Here is a 16,797-nt window from a genome sequence, read left to right on the forward strand (position 1 = left end):
CTTTTGGAGATCTCCTCATTCGTTTCATCAATAAAGTCAGTCTTCTTGGTGGTTGTTTTTTGTTGTAGAGATGGGGTCTCACTATGTTGCCCAGGTTGGTCTAGAATTCCTGGGCTCAGTCAGTTTTCTTTTCTTTTTTTTTTTTTTTTTTTGAGATGGAGTTTCACTCTTTTGCCCAGGCTGGAGTGAAGTGGTGCAATCTCCGTTCACTGCAACCTCCACCTCCTGGGTTCAAGCGATTCTCCTGCCTCAGCCTCCCAAGTAACTGAGACTATAGGCATCTGCCACCACGCCCGGCTAAATTTTGCATTTTTAGTAGAGACAGGGTTTTGCCAGGCTGGTCTCAAACACGTGACCTCAGGTGAGCCACTGCTCAGTTTCTGACTAGCATAGGGATAGACCTAGTAGGTGAATGGTTTGGTGAACAGCAGTTGTATGGATTCACAAGCTGCATCTGATACACTCTGTCCATGAGAAACACTGAAAATGTCTGGTTTTATCAACTGTCATGCAGCTTCAGATGCTGTGTTCCCAGATGTCTCTGTCTGTAAGGGTTGCTGATAAGGAGAAGAGCAGCTCACAGCTGGCTTAGTCCTGTTCCCCTTTCCGGCATCATGTATTCTGTTTAAAGGAAGGTGTAAATAATCAAGGCTGGCAGAGGCCTGTGGGAGCTGAGAATGAAGTTCCCTGCCCTGCTAAGTGTCTTCACCGCTCCAGAAAGGCTGGCCATTTTGACTTTGTTGTTCGCTCAGATTATGCACCAACTATTTGCAAAACTTGTGTAAAATTTTACTAAAAGTGGAATGATCCGCCACCTTTGGATTATTTGCCTTTGTAGTTCATCACAGAATCTAACAAAGTAATTTTCAGCTGTTCAGTCTTCAAAGATGAAGCAGCTAAAATTCCTGAAAAGGAATCTTGTGCTGCTGCAGCCTCTGTGAAGCCTCACACTTTCCAGGTGTTTTTTTTCTCTCCTACAGGGTTTGACTCCAGGATCTTAATTATCAGCGGCTTACAAATCTGTTTCTGAAAAAAACAGTAGTATACGGGCATATTCGTGGGTCTGCTTATGTCACTGATTAAAGTTATGGCGAATCAAACTTTTGTTAAATTTGCATTTTTAAAAACTAATATCCTGTTGAATAGAACACCCAATTATAAAATTTCTATTCAGGCCGGGCGCGGTGGCTCACGCCTGTAATCCCAGCACTTTGGGAAGTCGAGGCGGGTGGATCACTTGAGGTCAGGAGTTCAAGACCAGCCTGGCCAACATGGTGAAACATCATCTCTACTAAAAATGAAAAAATTAGCTGGGTATGGTGGCACGAGCCTGTCGTCCCAGCTACTCGGGAGGCTGAGGCAGGAGAATTGCTTGAACCTAGGAAGCAGAAATTGCAGTAAGCTAAGATCGCACCACTGCACTCCAGCCTCGGTGACAAAGCAAGACTGTCTCAAAAAAATAAAATATTAAAATAAAATAAAATCTCGCCAGGCACGGTGGCTCATGCCTGTAATCCCAGCACTTTGGGAGGCCGAGACAGGCGGACCACGAAGTCAGGAGACCATCCTGGCTCATACCGTGAAACCCCGGCTCTACTAAAAATACAAAAAAATTAGCCAGGTGTTTTGGCGGATGCCTGTAGTCCCAGCTACTAGGGAGGCTGAGGCAGGAGAATGGCGTGAACCCGGGAGGCGGAGCTTGCAGTGAGCCAAGATCCCACCACTACACACCAGCCTGGGTGACAGAGCAAGACTCTGTCTCAAAAAAAAAACAAAAAAGGCCAGGCACGGTGGCTCACGCCTGTAATTCTAGCACTTTGGGAGGCCGAGGTGGGTGGATCATGAGGTCAGGAGATCGAGATCATCCTGGCTAATACGGTGAAACCCCGTCTCTACTAAAAAAAAAAGTACAAAAAATTAGCTGGGCATGGTGGTGGGCGCCTGTAGTCCCAGCTACTCAAGAGGCTGAGGCAGGAGAATGTCATGAACCCGGGAGGCGCAGTGAGCCGAGATCGCACCACGACACTCCAGTCTGGCCAACAGATCGAGACTCTGTCATAAATTAATTAATTAATTAATTAATTAAGTGAGACTCCATCGCAAAGAAATAAATAAAATAAAATCTCTTTATCCAGATTGGACATCCTGCATCCTCTGGGCCATGTAGAGGAACTGTCTCCATTCAGACAGCCTCACACTTAGACCTCCTTGTCCTTGGTGATGGGTCACTTAAGTCACCATCTGCTGGGTCCAGAGAAACTAGCTCCACAGTCAGGTCCACTGAATTGGGCTGTAAAGTCATGAATAATTTTTAAAGTATTTTGAAGCATTTTTTCTGGATCTTCAAACTTACCTGAAATGGTTGATTACCTACATTTCCCTGAAGCTCTTTTATTTTTATTTTCTTTTGCTTCAGGGAGGGACTGACATGAGATTGAGAAGATAATGGAAACTTTGAAAAACTGCACCTTGCTTTTGTCTACGTCAGGACGGGTGGCATTGGAAAGTGAGAGTGCTGTAGATAGGTGACGCGCCCTCGGTGATTCTAAGCCTGGCCAGTGGGAATGCACCTCGTTCACAAAATAGAACCCAGAATGTCCTTGCGAGGTCACAGCAATCACTGTCGTGCCACTTAGGACCTTTAGTTTGTTCTTGGATGATTTTAACAATCTTTTCATTTTAAATCTTCCTTTAAAAGAACCACTTCCCCACTTCTTAGTAATTTTTTATTTATATTGGGTTATTAGAGAAGAAAATGTTTTCACTATTTTTAATGTTTAAAGTAGTGGACAAGTTCCTAGGATTTTTTTGGATGAGTTTTTGTGTTTTTTTTTAATTATTATTTGTTGAAAAATAAAATCAAGTTTCACAAAGCCTGTAATATCTTATTTATATTGAATGTGTGCACGCGCACATACGTAGGTACATACACATGCATAGAGAATTTTTAGGAAGTGATATAAAAAAACTGAGTGTGAGCCTGTGAGAAGAGGGAATATGGGTAAGGGGAATCACGTACTTTTTATTTCCTATCCTTCTGTTCTATTGATTTTTTGCTATAATCTTGTATTTTTAAAAATAATTTTTTGAAACTTGAAATTTCCAAGGAAACGTTTTCTCACATCACATCTTTTTAGATAGTCTGTGAGCAGCATCTCAAGACTCCCCTGTGTTTCTCCCACTGATGGGCGAATCTGTTTTCTCGTACACCCCTGCCCCCTCCCCCAGCCATCTGATAACTTTGGTCGTGATAGAAAAAGAGTAACCACTTTTTCTGTCCTGTTCCCGCACTGTGTGTTTCTCATCGGTGCACACAATTTCACACCATAAACAGGACCCTTAGAAATTGTGCAGTGCAGGCCGGGCGCGGTGGCTCACGCCTGTAATCCCAGCACTTTCGGAGGCCGAAGTGGGCGGATCACGAGGTCAGGAGATCGAGACCGTCCTGGCTAGCATGATGAAACCCCGTCTCTACTAAAAATACAAAAAATTAGCCGAGTGTGGTGGCGGGTGCCTGTAATCCCAGCTACTCGGGAGGCTGAGGCAGGAGAATGGCCTGATCCCAGGAGGCAGAGCTTGCAGTGAGCCGAGATTGTACCACTGCACTCCAGCCTGGGCGACAGAGCGAGACTCCGTCTCAAAAAAAAAAAAACACCAGAAATCGTGCAGTGCAGTTGCCTCTCTCACAGATGAAAGACTGCCCTTTCCACTTCTTTGAAATCTCGACTAGGTGGTCTTCCTTTCATGACGAGCTAAGAAGGGCTGAACTGGAATTGGAATGCTGTATTTTCTTTTTTTTTCCTTTCTTTTTTTTCAAGATGGAGTTTCTTGCTCTTGTTGCCCTGGCTGGAATGCAATGGCATGATCTTGGCTCACTGCAACCTCCGACTCCTGGGTTCAAGCGATTCTCCTGCCTAAGCCTTCCGAGTAGCTGGGATTACAGGCACCCGCCACCACGCCTAGCTAATGTTTTGTATTTTTATTTTTGTATTTTTAGTAGAGATGGTTTCACCATGTTGGCCAGGCTGGTCTCAAACCCACCTTGGCCTCCCAAAGGTATTCCACACCAGACCTGGAATACCTTTTCTTTTTTTTTCCTTTTTTTTTTTTTGAGACAGAGTCTTGCTCTGTTGCCCAGGCTGGAGTGCAGTGGCATGATCTCAGTTCACTGCAGCCTCCACCTCCTGGGTTCAAGCAATTTTCCTGCCTCAGCCTCCCAAGCAGCTGGGATTACAGACACCTGCCACCACACCTGGCTAATTTTTGTATTTTTAGTAGAGATGGGGTTTCGCTATGTTGACCAGGTTGGTCTCTAACTCCTGAACTGAGGTGATCCACTCACCTCGGCCTCCCAAAGTGCTGGGATTACAGGTGTGAGCCACCGCGCCAGGCCGGAATACCTTGTTTTCTCAGATTCGACATCGCTGTGCATCCCTGAGTTTAACGAGGTCTGCTGCGTGGTACCTGAGTATTGTTACACCAGCCTATAACTGACAGCCCACATTCTAAGGTTCATATACTATTGTAAGAAGAAGACTTCCATGATTCTGAAAACACTCAGACCCGCCAGACATGGTGGCTTATGCCTGCAATCCCAGCACTTTGGGAGGCTCATGTGGGAGGATCCTTTGAGGCCAAGAGTTTGAGGCCAACCTAGGCAACATAGCAAGACCCCGTCTCTACAACAACAGAATAAAAACACCCAGACCCGACAGCTCGAGATCCTTGGTCCAAGAAGCTCAAAAGGAGTCTTTAGCAATTGTCCCAGACCACTAGGGAGAGCCAGCTTGCCTTCGTCCTGATATTTAACATTTGTTATCTGAGATTCATTAGGAAATTTACACTATGAAATTTAAGGTGACATTTTCCTTGTAAGATTTCTGCAGACTTAGAGATAAGTTGCTAAAATAAAGAATGTTTAAGTCACTCTGGAGAGCTGAGTGAAAGCTCATTTCTACCTTGGGAAGGGCCAGGAGGGCAGTGAGCTCTGCCTCACCCAGGCCTGAGCCATCGGATGGCAGAAGTCATGGTTTGGGGTACTTCCTGGGGAAAGGCCATGGCTGGACCCCAGGCAGCATGCACACACCAAAATCAATGACTGCAGTTCTTTGTGTACGTTTCCCTTACCTCCTGGGTCCTCAACTGTCTTCCCATCTTGATTCTGCTCATAGGTTGTGGAAAGGAGGAGAACCCCAGCTGAAATTCGAGAGGAGTTTGAGCGGCTGCAGAGAGAGAGGGAAGAGAGGAGACTGCAGCAGCGAACCAATCCCAAGGTAAGCCAGGGGCCAGGTTTCATGAGGACACCTCATGAAAAGGCCTCATACCTAGAAGCCAGGTCTGAAATAATGAGGTGCTGGTGGATTGTTAAAGTAAAAACATACAAGCTGGTGGGACAAAATTTGGCTTATATTATGTCAAAGTCATGTCTTTCTGGAAACACCTCCCTGGCAGCCATCAGCCACGCTGCTGCTCATCTGCAGGAGATGAATGTTTTATACCATGTGGAGGGAAGACAAAACCAGGCCCCTGTTTTTTCCAGAAGTCAGGGAATTTTGCCAAGCAGATATACAGGCCAGTCATTGAAAGCCGTTTCCTCCGACTGTGCTGCCCAAGTCCTTGACGCTGGAAATCAGAGGACAGTGGCAGGGCAGAGGACAGCCACCTCATCACCTAAGCATTGAGGCAGCAGAAGTCCTTGTTTACCCATCAGGATATGGAGAGCCAGGCCGGGCGCGGTGGCTCACGCCTGTAATCCCAGCACTTTGGGAGGCCGAGGCGGGCAGATCACAAGGTCAGGAGATCGAGACCACGGTGAAACCCCGTATCTACTAAAAATACAAAAAATTAGCCGGGCGCCATGGCAGGCGCCTGTAGTCCCAGCTACTCCGGAGGCTGAGGCAGGAGAATGGCGGGAACCCGGGAGGCGGAGCTTGCAGTGAGCCGAGATCGCGCCACTGCACTCCAGCCAGGGGGACAGAGCGAGACTCCTTCTCAAAAAAAAAAAAAAAAGGATATGGAGAGCCAAAAAATGCAGAGGGCTCAGCGCACGTCTATGTTGCCTTGAGCAGAGGGCCCTGCTCACATCACCCCAGGGCACTGGTGCCATGACCGCCAGTCACTGGGCTGTTTGAGCAGCATCAGTGTCCCAGATCACCGAGGGAGTTTAAGTCCTTTAACCCAGTGACACTACTTAGTCTGAGTTCCTTTTCAATGCTAAGTGTGCTCTCTTTTTCCTTTCAGTTTGCTGGGGAGATTGTTTTGCATGTGTGCCCCAGCTCTGTGGCAAATAGATAGCTTGGTCACTTTGAGATTCCAGTTGCACTGAATGGCTAATGAAACATGGCCCGGTGTACTATTCAGCTGTGTTTAAAAAGAGGGCTCAGTAGCCAGACCCTATCATTGTGGCCAGGACAGCCTGGCAGAGAGCCTGTATCTGTCATGATAAGGAGCTGGGAGCCCCGCCCGGTCTTCCATCAGCCTCTTCTCCCATGATCTGTGTCAAATCAACGTTGTTGGAAGGAGAGCGGAAGCCATACAAAGTTATAGGAAGCATTATTATTTTCTTTAAACCTTGTAAAGGAAAAGAAGAGGCCAGGTGCGGTGGCTCACTCCTATAATCCCAGCACTTTGGGAGGCAGAGGCGGGCAGATCACCTGAGGTCGGGAGTTTGAGACTAGCCTGGGCAATATGGTGAAACCCTATCTCTACTAAAAATACAATAAAAATTAGCCAGGCCTAGTGGTACATGACCACCAGCCTCCGGAGTAATTTCGGCTACTTGGGAGGCTGAGGCAGGAGAATCGCTTGAACCAGGGAGGCAGAGGTTGTAGTGAGCCAAGATCATGCCACTGCACTCCAGCCTGGACAACAGAGTGAAACTCTGTCTCAAAAAAATAAAAAAGAAAAGAAAAAAAAGAAAAAGAACAAATGCTGGCTTAAACTGGGATGCATAGTAAGATAAACCTCTGATGAAATACATTCTAGAAAGCAGTTTTTTAAAGACCCATACAGCATTTAAAGGACCGTATATCCAGAACATGTCCATCTATTTGAATCCCACATTTCAAAGTATATTTGACCAGATAAAATTATGGATGGGAATGAAGTTTTTGTATCATCCATTATCATGTATAATCAATAAGTGTTTTAATTCTCTTGGAAAAAAATGTATATTTGAAAATGGTAACACCTCCACTCCCATCTACTCACTCTCCCCTCAACAGGTGAGGTCCTCAGAAGTACAGGGTTACCTTTTGGTCAGATGGAGGCAGAGAATCAAAACCCTGGGTGAACCGAGTCGGGAAGTTTGGGATAACTGGGGGAGTTGAAAGTCTCCGAGGTGCCCTGAGCTGTGCTAATGATTCCTGCTTGGATCTCCCAGCCGGGTGCCCAGGGGAGGTCCCGTTTGGAAGGTCTGTGTGGGCAGGTGGAGGTGGGATCAGGGTGCCTGGCAGGAGCAGGCTGTTCCTTTGGCGTTTTTGCTGCTCTGGCTGGAGGTTTGCTGTGTTAGGAGCAGTGAAAGGGAAAGAGAACCTCACTATCATCCTGCATCCGTGTCCTGTGATCAAATCGGCCATCTGGGGGTGTGTGACAGTTGCTTATTAGGACTCTGCAAATGTGTCTGCAGGCCATGTTTCTGTGGAAAGAGGGAGCGCAGCTGTGACCATCTCACACAGACATGCAAGTGATTTTTAAAATGTCTTATATTTTGCTGCTTCCATAAAACTGCTTCCAAATAAATCAAACATTTTCTAATCAGAAATCTTGAGCGATAACCAGATGTTGGCTGTCCAGCATTTTAAGGAGAGGATTTGAGGTAGATCTTTCATTCCATTTCTGACAGGTTTTCTTGCTTTTCAAGATGAGCAAACATCCTTGTCCTGAAAAGAAAGGGGTGATCTCTTCTTTAAGGAGACCATGGAGGCCAGGTGTGGTGGTGGGTAATCCCAGCACTTTGGGAGGCAAAGGTGGGCTGATCACTTGAGTTCAGGAGTTCGAGACCAGCCTGGGCAACATAGTGAGGCTCCATGTCTACAAATAAAATACTAAAATTAGCCAGGCATGGTAACATGCACCTGTAGATCCAGCTACCTGGGAGGCTGAGGTGGGAGGATCCCTTGAGCCTGGGAGGTCCAGGCTGCAGTGAGCCAAGATTACGCCCCTGTACTCCAGCCTGGGCAGCAGAGTCTCAAACAAACAAACAAACAAAAAGACCATGGGGAAGCCAGGCATGGCGGCTTATTCCTGTAATCCTGGCACTTTGGGAGGCCAAGGCAGGAGGATTGCTTGAGTTCAGGAGTTTGAGGTCAGCCTGGGCAACATAACAAGACCCCCATCTCTACAAAATATTTACAAATTAGCTGGACACAGTGGCACATACCTGTGGTCCACGTTACTTGGGAGGCAGACGAAGGAGGATTGCCCTAGCCCAGGAGTTCATGGTTGCAGTGAGCCATGATTGCACCACTGCACTCCAGCCTGGGCAACAGAGCAAGGTCCTGTCTTAAACAAAAACAGGCCGGGCGCGGTGGCTCAAGCCTGTAATCCCAGCACTTTGGGAGGCCGAGACGGGCGGATCACGAGGTCAGAAGATCGAGACCATCCTGGCTAACACGGTGAAACCCCGTCTCTACTAAAAAATACAAAAAACTAGCCGGGCGAGGTGGCGGGCGCCTGTAGTCCCAGCTACTCAGGAGGCTGAGGCAGGAGAAGGGTGTAAACCTGGGAGGCAGAGCTTGCGGTGAGCTGAGATCCGGCCACTGCACTCCAGCCCGGGCGACAGAGCGAGACTCCGTCTCAAAAAAAAAAAAAAACCGAAGGACACTTTTGATGACTTAGGGATCAGCCTGTCAGCTGGACCCCTACAGTGGACCTCAGCTCAGAGGGGTTTGCAGGCTGTATCCCATGCGTGATATTATTGCCGCCCGAAACGCGGGTGCGTATTTCTCTCTGTTTTCACCAATAAGAGCAGATGAGGTAGGGATTTCCAGTAGGTTAATGCATCTACCAAGCAAAAAAGCCTAGTGAGGAAAAGCCCAGGTTAGAAGGTATAACTGCCAGCAGGAGGCAGGACACAGAGTGAGCCCTTGGACAGTGCTCCGTTTTCTCTTTTGTAAAATGAGGACATCTGTCCTGACTACCATGCCAAGTTGTGGAAAGACTGAAAACACATGAAATAGATGTCAATTTATTAGGGAAAGATAATCTTGTTATATAAATGCAAAGTGGTACTGGTACCAAAATGACGTTCAGAACGAAATGTGGTGGTGGTGGTTCATTCAACACTGAGGAGGAAATTCTTAGCTTGGTCAGGAATGGTGGGACCTGTGAGGTGGGATTTGAAAATGGCCCTCGAGGCTGGGCGCGGTGGCTCACGCCTGTAATCCCAGCACTTTAGGAGGCCGAGGTGGGCGGATCACGAGGTCAGGAGATAAGACCGTCCTGGCTAATGCGGTGAAACCCTATCTCTACTAAAAATACAAAGTTAGCTGGGCATGGTGGCAGGCGCCTGTAGTCCTAGCTACTCCGGAGGCTGAGGCAAGAGAACGGCCTGAACCCGGGAAGCAGAGCTTGCCGTGAGCCGAGATCATGCCACTGCACTCTAGCCTGGGTGACAGAGAGAGACTCGGTCTCAAAAAAAAATAAAGAAAATGGCCCTCGAACAATTCCCGCAGCTTTTGCCTGGGGCCGGGCCTGATGCTGTTTGCAGTATGGCTGGCTGTGTTATGGACTTGTGTGGAATGTGCCTTGCCAGGCACCATGGTGCCCAGGAGGGAACAAGTAGAATCCCCAGCCCCGGGGTGTGTCCACTTTGCCCCTGGCTCCAACTGATGGAACGCATGCATGCACACACACACAGGCACATCTGTGTGTGGGAGGCAGCATGGGAGAACCTTGGACTTAGAGTCCAGGGTCCTGCATCCAGACTCAGATTCCACCTTCCTGTCTGTGCCCTTGATCAAGTCCCTTCTGCATTCTTAGTCCAGTTTCTGCCTCCATGAAATGGGAGGCCCACTTTCTGGGTTGAGTCTTTGGACCCCACAGTCCTTAGCTCTAATTACCTGTTTTCTGCCTTTGCTTTGCCCTGTGGGAGTGAATTCCTGTCTGTATGTCCTGCTGGAAAACGCCACCCTCGGGTTGCTGTGGTCCCAGTGTCTTTAGGGCCTTCCACATTGAACTGGCATCAGGGAGAGAATTGGTGGCTGGGGAGGACGTGGGGTTCATCCCTGAGAACAGTATGTGAAACCGGAGCCCGACTGGACCACCCTGGGCATCCTCCTGCCATCGTCGGATTTCTGTCTTATTTGCATAATCCATCCACATTTCTTGCATTTTAAGGACTTAAGATCATGTAACAGTGTCGTTCTGTGCTGTATTCACTTCGTATTGATTATTTTAATTCCTTTTTTCCTTAATACCCATAAATCTTCTCTCTCTGTGGACGGCAGCCACTTTGAGCATATTTAGAAGGCAATTTGATCCCAGGCAGCTTGTCTGACTTCATTGCTGCCTCCTTCGTGAACTTGTTTACATCCCATGTGCAGCAGATGATTAAGTTAGGTTTGTTTGGGGGTATGGGGGCAAAGGAGCCTGACTGTCTCTGCGGGTATATATTGCTTTAGTTTTTTGACCCTACGACAAAATAGTTTGATGGAGATTTACGTTATTTCTGGGCCATTTTTGCTATTACAGAGGTTGATATACACTCCTTGGCAAGACCTCTCTTATCTAGAAAACCCCGTCATCAGCGTGGTTTGTGTAATAGCTGAGAAACACAATTCAGCTTTATTAGAAAAAAATGTAAATGATGTATCGGCCAAGCGCAGTGGCTCACTCCTATAATCCCAGTGTATCCAGAGTTCGTTCCTTCCAGTGGGTTTGTGGTCTCGCTGACTTTAAGAATGAAGCTGCGGACCTTCACGGTGAGTGTTATAGCACTTAAAGGTGGTGCAGACCTAAAGAGTAAGCAGCAGGAAGATTTATTGTGGAGAGCAAAAAGAACAAAGCTTCCTCAGGGTGGAAGGGGACCCAAGCGGGTTGCTGCTGTTGGCTGGGGTGGCCATCTTTTATTCCCTTATTTCTCCCCGTCCATGTCCTGCTGATTGGTCCATTTTACAGAGTGCCAGTTGGTCCATTTTACATAGTGCTGATTAGTGCACTTACAATCCACAGAGCGCTGATTGGTGCGTTTTTACAGAGTGCTGATTGGTGCATTTACAATCCAGCTAGCCACAGAGCACTGATTGGTGCATTTTTACAGAGTGCTGATTGGTACATTTGCAATCTTCTAGCTAGCCATAGAGTGCTGATTGGTGCGTTTTTACCGAGTGGTGATTGGTACATTTACAATCCTCTTGTAAGACAGAAAAGTTCTCCAAGTCCCCACCCGACCCAGGAAGTCCATCTGGCTTCATCTCTCACCAATGTTTTAGGAGGCTGAGGTGGGTGCATCATCTGAGGTCAGGAGTTCGAGACCAGCCTGACCAACACGGTGAAACCCCATCTCTACTAAAAATACAAAAATTAGCCGGGTGTGCTGGCAGGTGCCTGTAATCCCAACTACTTGGGAAGCTGAAGCAGGAGAATCGCTTGAACCTGGGAGGCGGGGGTTACAGTGAGCCAAGATCACACCACTGCAGTCCAGCCTGAGCAATAAGCTCAAGATGCCATCTCTAAATAAATATATAAAAATAATATATCAACAGCCTGGGCAACATGGCAAAATCGCATCTCTACAAAAAATAATAATAATAATTAACTGGACATGGTGGTGTGCTCCTGTAGTCCCAGCTACTCGGGAGGCTAAGGCAGGAGGAACGCTTGAGCCCTGGAGGTGGAGGATGCAGTAAGCCAGGATTGTGCCAGCCTGGCTCCAGCCTCCAGGATGCACTCCAGCCTGGGTGACAGAGACCCCATCTCAAAAAATAAATGAATAACATATCAAGGAAGGCATATAACCATAAAAATATTTTTAAATGCCAAAATGTTTTCATAAAGCTGTAAGAGTGCATCACTTGATTATTTTTAAAGGATTCTGGGGTTGCCTTGGCAATGACTGTAGCCAGAAAAGTCGCCCGTGCTTATGACTTCAGTCTGTTCTGTGGAAGTGGTTCTGATGTCATAAAACTGCCCGGACTTGGCTGAGAGCATGATAGAGCAAAAGAAGGATTGTTTGACCCATATGTTTGTTGTGCGTAGTGACAGGAAAAGGCAATTTACCGTCTGCAGAAATGGGCTCCTGTTGCAATTGGAGATTGTGGGAAGTTGTCTGGTAAGGAGAAGAGGGACCAAAGCCTGGTGAATCAGGTCTGGGAAAGTGCTGTGACAATGCAACAAACCCTGGAGAAGAGTGGTCTTGGCAATCAGGATAGAAGGCACAGAAGGATTCAAAGGTAAAACAGCTGTTTGTCTTGAAGTGAGTATCCATCAGAGGGCTGTTTCACCCCTTCATGTCAGCGTAATCACTTACAAACAAGGTTTCAGAATTAGAGACTACTGTGTATACGGGAGGACAGGCTCTGACTTCCATTTGAGATGAAGTGATTCTATGGGAACCGTCATGAGTGTCATGCTGGTGGGTCCATCAGTTATAAACAGGTGAATTTCACGTTGCCTTGCATCACCTCTTTTGGCGGAATTTTCCGTTAGTAAAGAGCTCCTTTGGAGATTGCAATTGACAGAAATTTCTTATGTTTCCCTCCAGGCGAGATAAATATAAACATGAAAATAATTCCACCTGGTTTGTGTTGAATGTGTTAACATGATTGTGATCGTTATTACACAGTGTCTGCATGTATCAAATCAGCACACTGTACACTGGAACGTGTGCGATCTCTGTTTGTCAGTTAAATGTTTTAAATTTTTTTAACAAGATTTGAAACCAAAAAATAAAGAATTTAGAATGATACATTCCTGGCTGAATAAACAACTGATTCTGCTCAACGAGTACAAATGCATCATCTCCTACCTGGTAAGAAGTTTCTCATTGTAGGAGAAAGGCTCTAACTTATGCTTAGAGTTTCTGAGTGATGTCAGTGAAGACGTGTTTATCACATTCACAGTTAACCCAAGGTGGAAGGTTCTCAAAGAGCCCAGTTAATAAGAATGAAGGGATTAAACTACAAAATAAGATTTAACAGCCAGGCACAGAGGCTCACGCCTATAATCCCAGCATTTTGGGAGGCCGAGGCAGGCGGATCACGAAGTCAGGAGATCGAGACCATCCTGGCTAACACGGTGAAACCCCCGTCTCTACTAAAAAATACAAAAAATTGGCCAGGCATGGTGGCAGGCGCCTGTAGTCCCAGCTGCCCGGGAGGCTGAAGCAGGAGAATGGCGTGAACCAGGAGGTGGAGCTTGCAGTAAGCCGAGATCATGCCACTGCAGTCCAGCCTGAGCAACAGAGTGAGACTCCGTCTCAAAAAAAAAAAAGAAAGATTTAGCAGGGAGAAATGTGCTAGCTACGAAAGGGGGAAAATGGGGCAAATGGTCATCTTTCGTTGACTTGGTTTAATATTAGCAATTTTGTGGGTTGGAGATGGGTGAAAATGGTTGATTTATTCACAAAGTAATTTAATTTGGGTGCCTGTAATGTGCCAGACACTTTAGGAATGTGAACATTCAGCAGAGAATAAAACAGACAACCTAATCCCGCCATGAAGCTTAATGATCTAGTTGAGGGACACAGAATCTGCAATAAATGCAATATATAAATTATATATTAAGACCGGGCATGGTGGCTCACGCCTGTAATCCCAGCACTTGGGGAGGCCGAGGCAGGTGGAACACCTGAGGTCAGGAGTTCAAGACCAGCCTGGCCAACATGGTGAAACCTCATATCTACCAATAATACAAAAATTAGCTGGGTGCAATGGCACACATCTGTAATCCCAGCTACTCAGAAAGCTGGGGCAGGAGAATCACTTGAAACCAGGAGGCAGAGGTTGCAGTGAGTCGAGCTTGTGCCATTGCACTCCAGCCTGAGCAACAAGAGTGCAACTCCATCTCAAAAAAAAAAAAAAAAAAAATGTGGCCGGGCGCGGTGGCTCACGCCTGTAATCCCAGCACTTTGGGAGGCCGAGGCAGGCGGATCACGAAGTCAGGAGATCGAGACCATCCTGGCTAACACGGTGAAACCCCCGTCTCTACTAAAAAATACAAAAAATTGGCCAGGCATGGTGGCAGGCGCCTGTAGTCCCAGCTGCCCGGGAGGCTGAAGCAGGAGAATGGCGTGAACCAGGAGGTGGAGCTTGCAGTGAGCCGAGATCATGCCACTGCAGTCCAGCCTGAGCAACAGAGTGAGACTCCGTCTCAAAAAAAAAAAAGAAAGATTTAGCAGGGAGAAATGTGCTAGCTACGAAAGGGGGAAAATGGGGCAAATGGTCATCTTTCGTTGACTTGGTTTAATATTAGCAATTTTGTGGGTTGGAGATGGGTGAAAATGGTTGATTTATTCACAAAGTAATTTAATTTGGGTGCCTGTAATGTGCCAGACACTTTAGGAATGTGAACATTCAGCAGAGAATAAAACAGACAACCTAATCCCGCCATGAAGCTTAATGATCTAGTTGAGGGACACAGAATCTGCAATAAATGCAGTATATAAATTATATATTAAGACCGGGCATGGTGGCTCACGCCTGTAATCCCAGCACTTGGGGAGGCCGAGGCAGGTGGAACACCTGAGGTCAGGAGTTCAAGACCAGCCTGGCCAACATGGTGAAACCTCATATCTACCAATAATACAAAAATTAGCTGGGTGCAATGGCACACTCCCAGCTATTTAGGAGGCCGAGGAAGGGATGTCCCTTGAGTCCAAGAGTTCAGGGCAACAGTGAGCTGTGATCAAGCCATGACACTCCAGCCTGGGCAGCAAAGTAAGACCCTGTCTCTAAAAAAATAAAATAAAAATATTCAGATGATATCATTTGTTGAACTATGTTTTAATGAATATTGGTTTTATTATATCAGATAAACTAAATAATTTATTCAAAGGTAGTTGAAAAATAAAATATTGGGACAGGCACGATGACTCACACCTGTGCTCCCAGCATTTTGGGAGGCTAAGGCAGGAGGATTGCTTGATCCCAAGAGTTGGCAATCAGCCTGGGCAATATAGCGAGACTCTGTCTCTACAAAAAAAATACAAAAATTAGCCAGGTGTGGTGGCGTGTGCCTATGGTCCCAACTACTTGGGAGGCTGAGGGAGGAGAATCACTTGAGCCCAGGAGTTTGAGGCTGCAGTGAGCTGTGTTTGTGCCACTGCACTACAGCTTGGGCAAGATTCTGTCTCTTAAAATAAAATAAAATGTTCTTAAGAAAACATGTGGCCGGGCGCGGTGGCTCACGCCTGTAATCCCAGCACTTTGGGAGGCCGAGGCGGGCAGATCACGAGGTCAGGAGATCGAGATCATCCTGGCTAACAAACATGATGGAACCCCGTCTCTACTAAAAATACAAAAAAATTAGCCACTCATGGTGGCAGGCACCTGTAGTCACAGCTACTCGGGAGGCTGAAGCAGGAGAATGGCGTGAACCCAGGAGGCAGAGCTTGCAGTGAACCGAGATGGCGCCACTGCACTCCAGCCCAGGTGACAGAGCAAGACTCCATCTCAAAAAAAAAAAAAAGAGTAGGAATCATATTTGGGGCATGTATCCACAGACTTTTAGTCTGCTCATCAACCTTGTCTGTCTCCAGTATCAGTGTTCTGATTATGTGCTGCTGTATAACCATTTCCAAACTTAGTGGCTTCCAACAACAATTCCATACTGTCTCACAGTTCTGTGGATTGACTGGGACTTGACTGTGATGGGGTGGTGCTCCCGGGGGTTGCAGTCAGATGGTAGCTGGGTCTCATCCCCTGCAGGCTTGCTGGTCTGCACGTCAGCAGTGTCTCCTGCATTCATGTCTCATGCACCTCAGCAGAGTTGGCTGGCATCACTCTCTCTCCAGGCAACCTCTCCCCTCAGGCTTCCTTGCCAACAGCAGTCTCTGGGTAGCTGGACTTAATACATATTAGCTAGTGTCCCCCAGATAGTGCATTTTAGAGACCTGGGCCAAGCTGCAAGGCTTCTCATGAGCTGGTCTTGAAGTCAGCACCATCAAATCCATGCATTCTGTTGGACAAAAGCAAGTCTGAGAGTTGCTTTTATGAACCCGAGAGGTTCAGGATCAAGGAGAGGGTTCTTTATGAGGGCATGAGTACCCGCAGGCATGGTTCCTTGGGAGGCCTTTGATCTAACTTCCACAGTGTGTCACGCTGTTTTGTGAAGAGTGTATTTCCAGTGTCTTTTTCTTTAATACCATTGCCTACTATCTTTATGAAAGTTGCATTTATATTTATCAAGTTTTATTTTACTTTGAGACAGGGTCTCATACTATCACCAGGCTAGAGTGCAGTGATACAGTCACGGCTCACTGCAGCCTTGACCTCCCGGGCTTAAGGAATCCTCCCACCTCAGTCTCCCAGGTGACTGGGACCACAGGCGGATACCACCACTGCCAGCTAATCTTTTTAGTTTTTTTTTGTGGAGACAGAGTCTCAGCATGTTGTGCCTAGGCGGGTCTCAAACTCCTGGGCTCAAGCAATCCCTCCGCCTCAGCCTCCGAAACTACTGGGATTGCAGGAGTGAGCCACAGCACCCAGCCGAAATTTTTGACACATTTAATTGATTCTTCTCTGTGTATCATATTTTTAATTTAGAAAATACTCTCTCAATTCTAAATTTCTTCATATTAGAACATAAAAATATCTTGGCCCAAGTATTTTGACAGGTAATGTCTTTTTAACTTTATTC

At 46.8% G+C, this 16,797-nt stretch overlaps 1 protein-coding gene across 2 annotated transcripts in view; it reads left to right on the forward strand.

Moving 5' to 3' along the window:
• The window catches only part of DNAJC11 (DnaJ (Hsp40) homolog, subfamily C, member 11), a 56,551-nt gene that overhangs the window by 13,202 nt on the left and 26,552 nt on the right, over positions 1–16,797 (forward strand). For both annotated transcript variants that reach the window (XM_011938262.1, XM_011938264.1), the window contains one exon: positions 5,172–5,273. In XM_011938262.1, the coding sequence (XP_011793652.1) occupies positions 5,172–5,273 (102 nt within the window). The remainder of the gene's footprint in view (positions 1–5,171; positions 5,274–16,797) is intronic.

The sequence above is a fragment of the Colobus angolensis genome, unplaced genomic scaffold, assembly GCF_000951035.1.
Source record: "Colobus angolensis palliatus isolate OR3802 unplaced genomic scaffold, Cang.pa_1.0 Scaffold170, whole genome shotgun sequence".
Lineage (NCBI taxonomy): Eukaryota > Metazoa > Chordata > Mammalia > Primates > Cercopithecidae > Colobus > Colobus angolensis.